The sequence below is a fragment of the Microcaecilia unicolor genome, chromosome 6 (assembly GCF_901765095.1).
Source record: "Microcaecilia unicolor chromosome 6, aMicUni1.1, whole genome shotgun sequence".
In the NCBI taxonomy this organism is placed as follows: Eukaryota; Metazoa; Chordata; class Amphibia; order Gymnophiona; family Siphonopidae; genus Microcaecilia; species Microcaecilia unicolor.
In genome coordinates this window covers 97,379,367-97,391,532 of record NC_044036.1, presented here as the reverse complement: position 1 = coordinate 97,391,532, position 12,166 = coordinate 97,379,367, and the positions used below count along the sequence as shown (strand labels likewise).

The 12,166-nt window shown below is 41.8% G+C and overlaps 1 protein-coding gene across 1 annotated transcript in view; it reads left to right on the top strand.

The window, feature by feature from the left end:
• Positions 1–12,166, top strand: part of CEP350 (centrosomal protein 350) — a 411,134-nt gene that overhangs the window by 363,802 nt on the left and 35,166 nt on the right. Inside the window, exon 36 of the mRNA XM_030208006.1 lies at positions 9,573–9,719. Within this exon, the coding sequence (XP_030063866.1) occupies positions 9,573–9,719 (147 nt within the window). The remainder of the gene's footprint in view (positions 1–9,572; positions 9,720–12,166) is intronic.

Here is a 12,166-nt window from a genome sequence, read left to right as displayed (position 1 = left end):
CATGAGCATCCACTTGCAAAACTCAGGGCACAAGTGTCAGACCTGGCTGAGATGCTGCCTCTGGAGCAGGCCGAGTCACTTCGCAAGTTGGTCAAGCAGCAGAAGACGTGTCGAAAGTTCTTGGCCAGGGACACTTACAACACTTGATGTGGCATCCAGGATCTCTGCTCAGAGTATAGCAATGTGCACTCTCATTGCTGCATGTTTTTGACCTGGAACATTCCGTTCAACAGAGGTTGGCTGATGCCCCATGCCAAGGGGGGGGGGGGGGGGGGATAACCTTTTAGGAGAGAAAGTTGAGGAGGTCGCTGACCAAATCAAAAAACATACTGATACCATCTCTTCCACCGGGTGCCTTCTGCATCTTCCTCCACAGCTAGGAGGACTTTTTGCAAACCAAGGAGGAGTACATATTACTATCAGAAGCATAGGTACAACCCCTCGGCTCGCCAGCCTGTTCAAGCTCATCCCCAGCGCACTCGTTCACATCAGCAGCGTGCACCTAAGGCTCCTGCTGCTCCCCAGTCAAAGCAAGGAACAAGCTTTTGACTGGCTTCAGCAGAGCATGGCCACAGTAAAAGTGTCCATCCCAGACAACTTGCCGGTCAGAGAGAGGCTGAAGTTTTCCATGAAAGGTGGTCCCTTATAACCTCTGACCGTTGGGTTCTTCAAATAGTCCTTCTTGGATATGCGCTCAGTTGGTTCCCAAAACCTCTAAATTGCCCATCAAGAACGCATTTATTCAGCTGTCAGCACAGGGCAGGTTCTTGCAGAGGAACTCTCCGCTCTTATGAAGGCCCATGCAGTCAAACCTGTTCCACCAGGGTAAGAAGTTCAGGGATTCTATTCCAGGTACTTTCTTGTACAGGAGAAAAAAGGAGGGGGGATGTGTCCCATCCTACACCTAAGGGCCCTGAACAAATTCCTAGTCCGAGAAAAATTCAGGATGGTTTCCCTGGGCACCCTTCTCCCAGTGATTCTGGAAAATGATTGACTGTGCTCTCTGGACTTAAAGGATGCATATACTCACATCCCAATACTTCCAGCCCACTGGATGGATCTTCAATTTTGCCAGGGAATACATCACTTTCAGCACTGTGTGTTGCCTTTTGGCCTCGCATCAGCTCCCAGGGTCTTCACTAAATGTCTAACAGTAGTTGTAGTATTGCTACACAGATTGGAAGTCCATGTGTTCCCATATCTTGACAATTGGCTGGTAAAGTGCACCTCTCCTGACAGAGCTCAGGAGTCCATGCGAATGACTATTCGGGTGCTTTAGCTAGGGTTCGTTTTAAACTATCCCAAGTCCCATCTTTGGCCAGTCCAGTGATTGGAATTCATAGGAGCCCTGCTCAATATGCAGAAGGTTTGAGCCTACCTTCCGGAGGTGAGAGCAGACACTCTTGTCACACTCGCTTCTGAGGTGCGAGGCTCTCAGCAGGTTACAGCTAGATGTTGAGATTGTTGGGCCACATGGCTTCCACAGTATACGTTACACCCATGACACGTCTTCACATGAGATCAGCTCAATGGACCCTGACTTCTCAGTGGTATCAAGCCACAAGAAGCCTGGAAGATATCATCCAAGTGTACACAAGGGCTTGTACGCTCTATTCAGTGGTTGGCAATTCAATCCAGTTTTACTCTGGGGCTTTCCTTCCAAATTCCTCAGCCACAAAAGGTGCTGATGATGGATGCATCTCTCCTGGGATGGGGGTGCTCATGTAGATGGGCTTTACACCCAAGGTGCTTGGTCCACCATAGAAACGAATCTTCAGATCAATCTCAGTTTGCAATGTATTACCTCAACAAGTAGGAGGGCACTGGATCACACCCTCTGTGTCAGGAGACCATCCAGATGTGGCATTAAGCTCGCGAACATGGCATGTTCCTTTGGTCACTTATCTGGTGGGCAAAAACAATACCCTGGCCGACAGAGTGAGCAGAATAATGCAACCACACGAGTGGTCTCTCAATATGGGCATAGCCCGAAAGATCTTCCTTGAGTTGGGCACCCCCTTGGTGGATCTTTTTGCCACTCAGATCAACCACAAGGTCCTTCAGTTCTGTTCCATGCTTCAGGCCCACAACAGACTAGCATCGAATGCCTTCCTCCTACATCGGGAGACAGGTCTTCTGCATGCGTATCCTCCCATTCCCTACTTCTGGAGTTATCCTCCGAAGAACCGTGGAGATGAGAGTGTTTTCTGACCCTCATCACCCAGAACGAGGGGTCACTTTTACATCCCAACCTCCAGTCTCTGGCTCTCACACAAAAACTGCTTGAGTACCTCCTTCACCTTTCTGAGTCTGGTTTAAAAACCAGCTCTATAAGGGTTCATTTCAGTGCAATTGTGCTTATCAGTATGTGGGAGGCAAGTCCATCTGTGTACATCCTTTAGTCTTTCGCTTCATGAGAGTTTGTTGTTAATGAAGCACCCTACCAAAAAACTCCCACTGTGTCCTGGAATCTCAACATAGTCCTCACCCAGCTGATGAAAGCTTCTTTTGAGTCTCTGGATACGTGTCATCTGAAGATTTTGATCTGGAAAATTGTGTTTCTGGTGGCGGTCACTTCAGTTCGCAGAGTCAGTGAGCTCCAGGTCCTGATAGTTCATCCACTGTATATTAAATTTCGTCACAAAAGAGTAGTCCTTCACACACACTCTAAATTCCTTCCTAAGGTAGTGTTGGAGTTCCATCTTAACCATTAAATTCTTCTGCCAACATTTTCCCCAAAGCCTCATGCCCATCCTGGCAAAACGTGTACTGCAAGCAAGCTTTAGCCTTCTATTTGGAGCGGACTCAAGCTCATAGACAGTCCACCCAACTTTTAATTTCTTTTGACCCCAACAGGTTGGGGGTGTCCATCGGCAAACACGCACTTTCAAATTGGATAGCAGATTGTATCTCCTTTACTTATGCCCAGGCTGGGCTGACTCTTGAGGGACATGTCACAGCTCACAATGTCAGAGCCATGGCTGCATCAGTATCCCACTTGAGATCAGGTTCCATAGAGGAAATTTGCAAGGCTGTGACGTGGTCTTCAGTCCACACACTTACATCCCACTACTGTCTGGGTCAGGATATCTGAAGTGACAGTCAGTTCAGACAGGCAGTTCTGCAAAATTTGTTCCGTGTCTAGAATCCAATTGTACCCTCCTAGGCCCTGTTTTATTCTGTTTCAGGCTGCACATATGCAGCTAGTATGTGTACAGTTTCAGGCTGATTGAAGTTTTAATCTTGACCTTTCTTGTTTTCAGTGAGCCTGGTAACTAGGGATCCCCAGATGTAAGAATAAGAAGGCCTGCTTGTCCTCAGAGAAAGCAAGATACTTACCTGTAGCTGGTGTTCTCTGAGGACAGCTGGCTGATTATTCTCACATACCCTCACATCTCCCCTAGGAGTTGAATTTAGTTATAGGCTTTTTGCTTTTTCGCCTGACTGGAGGACCCATCAGGTGGGAAGACAGCAGTACATGTGTGGTGGGACACTGCTAGAACTTCCTTCTTTACACACTAGTCAGTGTCCGCACTGGGCTCCATCAGATGATGTCACCCAGATGTGAGAATAATCGGCCTGCTTTCCTCTGAGAATACCAGCTACAGGTAAGTATCATTTGCTTTACATGTATAAGTGGCTAAAATACCCAGTACTTGCCAGCAGGTTATGCATGCTATTGACTTTTTAGCATCACTTGGTTCCAACATGGCAACTAAATGCGTTCAAGTTCTTCAGGAAACCGAATTCATGATGTCATGTCCGGAAAAGCAGTAGACAAATCAGAAAAAAGAATCCCAATCATTCCTTAAATTTAAACCTTGTAGTTCTTCTGTCTTTAATTTAAAGATCTATTTTTGTTCATACTGTAACAAGAGTTTGGAACGGTCCTGATCATTAGCAGGCAAATGATCTAAAATACAGCAAAATAAATCAGAGAATATATGTCAGAACTCATGGTAGTGCTCCACAGTGGGAGCTTGTCTACGTTGCGTTTTGAAGCAACTCTTGTATTCTGTCATGCGGATTTTAAAAGGACGAGTGATCTGTCTAATATAGATTTTAGCACATAGGCAGATGATCACATAGACAATGAAACAGTTATCACATATTGTATTATGTCTTAATATAAAATTTTGGGAGGAAACTGGATCTGTGAAATATTTGTCTGATTCTATGGTAATTTCACACACTTGACAATGATTACATTTCTTGTGGTCCAAATTCTATAAACTTCCAGGAACTGGCAAACGCAAGTTGAGTAGAGTGTTCCAGTGTTGTGTTAGTATTTGTGTGAATTTCCTAATTGGAGGAGTATGTAGCAGCACACATGTTACTGCTTCCTCACTTTTATTATTAGAACACTTAATGAAAAGGAGTTCACAATTCGTAAACCTCACTATTTTATAGGCATTCTGAAGAGCTGCCTTAGGATAGTCTCTTTCATAAAACCACTTTTTTTAAAACCCTGAGCTTGTGTCTTAATTCCTCCAAAGATTAACATACTCGTCTAAATCTTAAAAATTGAGAAACTGGGAGATTCCATCTTAAAGGAGGAGGTTGGTTGCTAGAGAAATGTAAAAAGTGTTTCTATCCGTGATTTTTCTAAACACAATGGTAACAAGACTGGTCTCACTTTTATAAATCAATACATCAAGAAAAGACTTTTGGGTAAGATGATAAGACATGCTAAACTTTTGGGTAGGATGATAAGACATGGTTGGGAGGCGGGGTTAGTGCTGGGCAGACTTATACAGTCTGTGCCCTGAAAAAGACAGATACAAATCAAGGGGCTGGTGGTTGGGAGGCGGGGCTAGTGCTGGGCAGACTTATACGGTCTGTGCCTTGAAAATGACAGATACAAATCAAGGGGCTGGTGGTTGGGAGGCGGGGCTAGTGCTGGGCAGACTTATACGGTCTGTGCCCTGAAAAAGACAGATACAAATCATGGTAAAGTATACACAAAAAGTAGCACATATGAGTTATCTTGTTGGGCAGACTGGATGGACCATGCAGGTCTTTTTCTGCCGTCATCTATTATATGTTAAACTTTATTTGTGGATGGCAGGTATTAAGCCATGTATAAAAAGCATGTAAATCTTGCTGAGAGCCAGTCCATACCATGAAAACATCATCAATGAATCTCAACCAAGTTTCATAAATTATGTAAATTTATGCTTTTTCAACCATTTGTCTTCAAAATGTTTCATGAAGAGATTAATTATTGATCGGGCCGTTGTGGTCCCCATAGTGATTCCTAAAATCTGGTGGAAAAAGCATTGTATCTGAAAAAATTGTTTTGTATTACATGACTCTAAACAAAACCAGGGAATTTCAAACTCACACTTTAACAAGTCAACCTGACAACAGTTTGAAAATATATTATACACTATGTGTATGTCTCTCACAGTGATTGGAGAATTCAAATTTCTTAATCAAAAGGGAACCTCAAAGCTCCTAACAGGGTGAACATCAACAATGTTTATCCTAACCCTATATATGATAGGAGTAGAGTAATATCATAGGTCCCAATGTAAAGAGGAAACAGGAGAAAAACAGATCAAAGTAAAAAAAAACTCACACTTATGTGAGGAAAACCAATTGATCTAAAAAAACTCACTGTCTTATTTACTAACAAAACCCAATCACCACAGGGAGACTAATACACATAACAGAAACTAACACCCTAACATACGGGCAGCTCCTCCTCCCATACTAAACCCAACCAGACCTTGATACACTTCTACCTAAACAGACCCACTGTCACATATCAACCTTCTGTAGTAATTTAACTTAGTAACACTTTGCTACCAGCATAAACATATAAAGTTCTTTCACTTATCCTTAGCAGAGGACTCCAGGCATCTAACGATCCCCTCCATTGGCTGTGCACATCGAAAGAACCTTGAACTTTTATTTTCTCCAATTGACCATCTGGAACACTGTGCACAGCCAATGGAGGGGATCGTTAGATGCCTGGAGTCCTCTGCTATGGATAAGTGAAAGAACTTTATATGTTTATTCTGGTAGCAAAGTGTTACTAAGTTAAATTACTACAAAGGGTTGATATGTGACAGTGGGTCTGTTTGGGTAAAAGTGTATCAAGGTCTGGTTGGGTTTAGTATGGGAGGAGGAGCTGCCCGTATGTTTGGGTGTTAGTTTCTGTTATGTGTATTAGTCTCCCTGTGGTGATTGGGTTTTGTTAGTAAATAAGACAGTGAGTTTTTTTAGATCAATTGGTTTTCCTCACATAAGTGTGAGTTTTTTACTTTGATCTGTTTTTCTCCTGTTTCCTTTTTACATTGGGACCTATGATATTATTCTACTCCTATTATATATAGGGTTATGATAAACATTGTTGATGTTTCACCCTGTTAGGAGCTTTGAGGTTCCCTTTTGATTAAGAAATTTGAATTCTTTGTATTACAAGAGCCATTAATTTAATAATAAAGGGAATAGGAACACTGATGTCATCTTTAATCTGTTCCAAGAACCTTTCCACTACAATCAAAGCCTCAATCTGAGGGATTGCGGTATATAAAAATCTTACATCAACAATCACATAAAAGGTAATCTCAAAATGTAATTCAGGTCAGCAAGTTTAAGCAAAAAATCTGAGGAGTCACATATACATATATAAGAAAAACCTTTACTGACTGAAGGATGTAAAAAAGTGTCAATACAAGTTGACAATGGTTCTAAAAGAGAACCTCTGCTAGACATGATTGGTCATCCTGGGGGTTTTATCAGTGTTTTATGTTTTTCAGTAGAATATAAAAAACTGGCGTTCTAGGATGTTCTACATTTAAATATTGAAACTTTCTTCATTAGAAAACCAGAATTAAAGCGTTCCTATGTAATAATCATAATCTGAGCCTTTAGGGTCTCTATTGGATCATGAAATAGTAACTCCTTATAATCAGTAGACACAGATAATTGCCTTTATACTTCTATCTCATAATCTTCTATATTTAATAGAATTGTTGACTCCACCATTATCGGCTTTACAGATCATGATGGCAGAGTTGTTGTGCAAAGCCATAAGTGCTGTTTTCTCAGCAAAAGTAAGATTCAGCTTTTGATGAAACTTCTTTTTAGTGCATTCCTCAAAATCATGTATCACCATATCTTTAAATGCACTTACATTGGGACTACGTAATGTCATAGGTACCCAATTGAAACGATTCTGTACCCTAGATGGAGTAACAGACTCTAATGGATGTTGAAAAAATAATTCTTTCAGATGTAACTTTTGGAAGAACCGCTCAAGGTCAACCCTTAATTGAAAAGGATCTAAATGTTGAATGGGTACAAAAGTTAAACCCTGCTCAAGGACTAATAATTTGCTGTCAATTTAATTCGCTGTCAATTTATATGTAGATAAATTGATTACTGTTGTTTCTGCTCTGTGTTGTGCTCTGGTTTGAGGCTGTCTTTGTATGTTTCTGTTTTTTTGACTTGTCTCTTGTATTTGTCTAAAAACGACAGCCTGAGGCAGAAGAATTATCTGAAAAATCTGATCTTTCAAATGCCACTCGGTTACTCTGTTCTTAATGTCATTTGGAACCGAGTGACGCTAAGAAGTCAATAACATGCATAACCTGTGGATGATCCTGAAGAAACCCTATGGTGAAACTAGTTGGTGGGACTGTGTTACATTGAACATGCTTTTATAAGATGTCACTGTTTATGGTTACCAGTATTGAAGCATTGCATAGAGCTTTGAATGGTTGGATGGAAGATTTGGAGGGGGGGGGGGGGTCGGGGTTTTTTTTTCCTGCGAGGACATTACCCATCAAATCCTATAATATAAATTATATAGGTGAGGTTCTGAGGCTATTTCCTCCCATTTTTACAGTTTTACTGTCTCTGTCTGCAAAAATAGTCAAGATTAAGTTGATCTAATTGTTACTTGTCAGTCATTTGTTTTACAGAATGTTATAGTATAAGTTTTCTTTTCTGATCTCTGTATTTTGGAGTGGCTAAAATACCAGGTGGAGGGATGTTCCAAAGAACGAACAGAAGTCAAATATCCTCCGAAGGGTTTATTCTTCTTAAAAGTCACATAAATCACAAAAATCACCTGGACCTGACACGGTCCGTGTTTCAGCTGTTATGTACAGCTCTAATACAAATAAACAAAGACATAAAATATATGACCATATAAGGAACTATATATAAACATATAGGATACATCTGAAAATGTTACAGACAAAATGATACAGAAAATAAATGAATGGACAAATTTTGACGGTAATTGTGCAAGAAGTGTCATTGAATGTGATAAACAGATTATTTATTTATTTTGTTACATTTGTACCCCGCGCTTTTCCACTCATGGCAGGCTCAATGTGGCTTACATATACAGGTACTTATTTGTACCTGGGGCAATGGAGGGTTAAGTGACTTGCCCAGAGTCACAAGGAGCTGCCTGTGCCTGAAGTGGGAATTGAACTCAGTTCCCCAGGACCAGAGTCCACCACCCTAACCTCAGGGCCACTCCTCCACTCAGATGGGTTACGTGATTAACTATGAATACTGAGAATAGATATTTGACTTCTGTTCGTTCTTTGGAACATCCCTCCACCCTGTTTGTTTGTTTGTTGCTTGCTTGATTGCTGTGGAAGGACTTTTCTACTTTTGTTTGTGGCTTAAATATCATCATCTACACACCACCTTGCCACGTACAACTAGGAAGCTCCTTACAGAATTATCCTCATAGGTGTAAAAAAAAAAAAACAATCCATGCAGTTTGCATTAGTTTGAAATTAGGCGATTTGTTGCTCCTTTCAGGCAATTTCTTGCTAAAATGTTTTTCTTAATTAAACTTGTTGCATTGACTATAAACCTACTGTAGATGTCTCAATTCTCAGTATTTTTAATCTTACTACAATTCTTGTAAAAGGAAATGAGCATTTAAAAATTGTGGCCCTGATATTCAAAAGCAAATAGCCACTTAACATCCGTTATCTAGATCAGTGTTTCCCAAGTCCAGTTCTGGAATACCCCTTGCCATTCAGATTTTCAGGATATCCATTGCATACTTCCTCCATTATATGCTGATCTCTTTCATGAGTATTCATGGTGGATATCCTGAAAACCTGACTGGCAAGGGGTACTCCAGGACTGGACTTGGGAAACATTGGTCTAGATTATTTGCACAAGCCAATGCTATTGGTGGATACTATACAGATGGTGCTGCTGAAAATCCTTCCAACCCTCCTCAGCACTATCCAGATAATGATAATGGGTGGTTCATGAGTAGCGCGCCAAGTTATCCAGAGAGTAGCAGTATTCCATCTGCTACCAGGATATCTATCTAGACAACTCTACATTTCCTTTCTGTTCTTTTTGTAAAAGTGCATACTTGTAAATCACTCAGGTGGCATTACCAGTGGTGCAGAATATCAAATAATAAATAAACTTGGAAACCTTAACAAAACTTAGTGTGATAGCTAATATTGAAGAAATAGGAGAGATAAGTGCAAAATTCCTGTTTACCTCTTAGAGGCAGCTAAATGCCTATAGAGACTTATTTGTTCCTTGATATTTGGTTGTTTTATGTTCTCTAGGCTGTGTTTGACTTGACTAGAGAAATCTTTGGTGACATCTTTGCTGAGGACCCCTGTCGAAATCAGCCTGTCTGGATGAAGCCATGCAGGGTCACGTCGTCATATTTTCGAAGAGTAAAGGATCCCAGCAACCTCGAGGAGATCAAGGTATAAGAGAAGCATACAAATCTGGGGGCATCCTTGCATGCAGTCTTGAACATTGTTATGAGAAGGATGACCCAGTTGATAACAGACTACAAAATCCCGTCTTCTTTAACTAAGCTTTGGTGTTATTTGCAGCCCACATTTGGGGTTATTTGCAGCTCCGTGTGGAGCTGTTACAACCCTAAAAACATTAGTTCTGAGTTGGGCTTCCTGGAGAGTATTGAGATAACCTGTACAGAACAGTAGTTACAGTCCTGAACTGTAGTGGTATTGTTGCACTGGATCTTCAGGAAAGCTTGGGGGAGTGTTAAACCCAAGCCTTCAGTAAACAAGAGGCAGTCAGATTTTAACATAGAAGTGGGCCTAGGTGTTGACTTAAGCACTAATCTTGTAAGAAACAAAGTTTAAGATGGGAAGATCTGATGTGATAGGGGTGGTGGAAGCCATGATGAAACAGATTTTGGTTGTGTTGGGGAGAATATGGAATGATGGAAAAGAAGATGAGAGATTGAATAAAAAAAATATGGGGACTCCCGGGACAATGGAAGCCTACCTGTAAACAATGGTTCCACACAGAGACGAACTCAAAGAGAATAAAATATGCATTGCCTAATCTAAGTCGCATTTGGGACATGTGGGAGGGGAAAAGAGAGGGGGGGGGAGAAAACAAATAAAATAATGATGGTAAACGATATTCACCCTGTACAGATGCATAACACTTGTATTTAATAATTGTTATTGAAGTTAATCAGTTGTACATGCCAGATTGTTCCATCAATAAAAAAGTTGAAACATAAAAAAAAAAAATATGGGGAAAAGAATTAGTGTTGAGTTGCTTAGGAAACTCATATGCACATGTGCACAAATCCCAATTTGACAGACTGGATGGGTCATTTTGGTTTTTATCTGTCATCATCCACTGTATTTCTATGCGTGCAAAAGAGATGAGGGAGAGTGTGGCTGTATGTGTGGTGAGAAAAAGAGATAATGTGACTGGATATGTATGAGGGATGTGGGAGATTGATTACATTTGTGTTTGATAGAGGGAGGACATTGCTGGGGGTGGGGTAGGGTATAAGATGGATGCTGTGTCTTTGGGTATGTGAGTGCTGTGTAGTATGTACTTATAGAGCAGAGGTACGCAATCACGGTCCTCGAGAACCACAACCCAATTGGGTTTTCAAGATTTCTACAATGACTATTCATGAGATGTATTCGCATACAATGGAAGCAGTACATGCAAATCAATCTCATGCATATTCATTGTGGAAATCTTTAAAACCCAACTAGGTTATGGCCTTCAAGGACAGTGGTTGGCCTCCCTTTGTATGGAAGGATGTTATATGTCTGTATGAATGAGAGGAAGGCTTGGTGTCAGTATAGAGGGAGGTTCAGTGGGTCGGGGAGAATATGGCTGTTTGGGTAGAAGAGAATAGCTAGCTGTATGAGTGTTGGTGTGAGAGAATGTAGGTGAAAGGGTGTAGAGGGAGGCTGTGTGAGAGAGAGGGAGGCTGTGTGGGTGGGGGTGTGACAGAAAAGGTTATGTGTATGTGTGAACACTTAATTGCCTGCCAGTAATGATTACTTCCTTAGCATTCCTCCAGTCCAGACCTGTCCAATGGGTTATGCACTCCTACCAGCAGATGGAGAGTGAGAAGAAATGACTTCTGAGAGCCCTATAAACCACCCTATGTTTTTCTCAGCCAGTCAGTATTTCTCTGTCTCTAGCAGATGGTGGACGTGGTAAGCCTTTGCTGTCTGGGCTAGTCTGGAGTTCCGGGGGGGGTGGGGGGGCAGTTTAGGGTCCCTTGGGATGTATTCTTTGAGATTAAAATTTTCAAACAAGAAAAAAAAAAGTTGCCAGTGAACTTTCTCTCCTTTGGTAGTTAGCTAGCAGGACAGCGATCCATGGGGACTGCAAGTGCTCCAGGAGTGTCAAAACCGGAAGGCCGAGTCCACCCCCAAAGGGACCCATCTAGGACCCGGGTCCAGTGGAGGACTGCATTGTGCCGTGGCTTTCCTTCCCTTGTCACTGGGAGATCTTGGCAGCAAAAAAAATGCAAAGGCAGACTGCCAGTTTTATATTTGTTTTCTTTGGGGTTTTTTTTTTTGTTACATTTGTACCCCGTGCTTTCCCACTCACGGCAGGCTCAATGCGGCTTACATGGGGCAATAGAGGGTTAAGTGACTTGCCCAGAGTCACAAGGAGCTGCCTGTGCCTGAAGTGGGAATCGAACTCTGTTCCCCAGGACCAAAGTCCACCACCCTAACCACTAGGCCACTCCTCGTGGTCAGGCTGCTGTAGAGTCATTATTCTCTCTGTTCCCTCTCCAGCACTGAAGTGAGCTATGCAGGCAGTGTAACTTCACACTAGAAAGGGGTAAGGCAGCATGAGTATAGATTGACCCATTGTTGGCTCACTTGTGGCCGCAAAATTTGAAAAGGGCAAG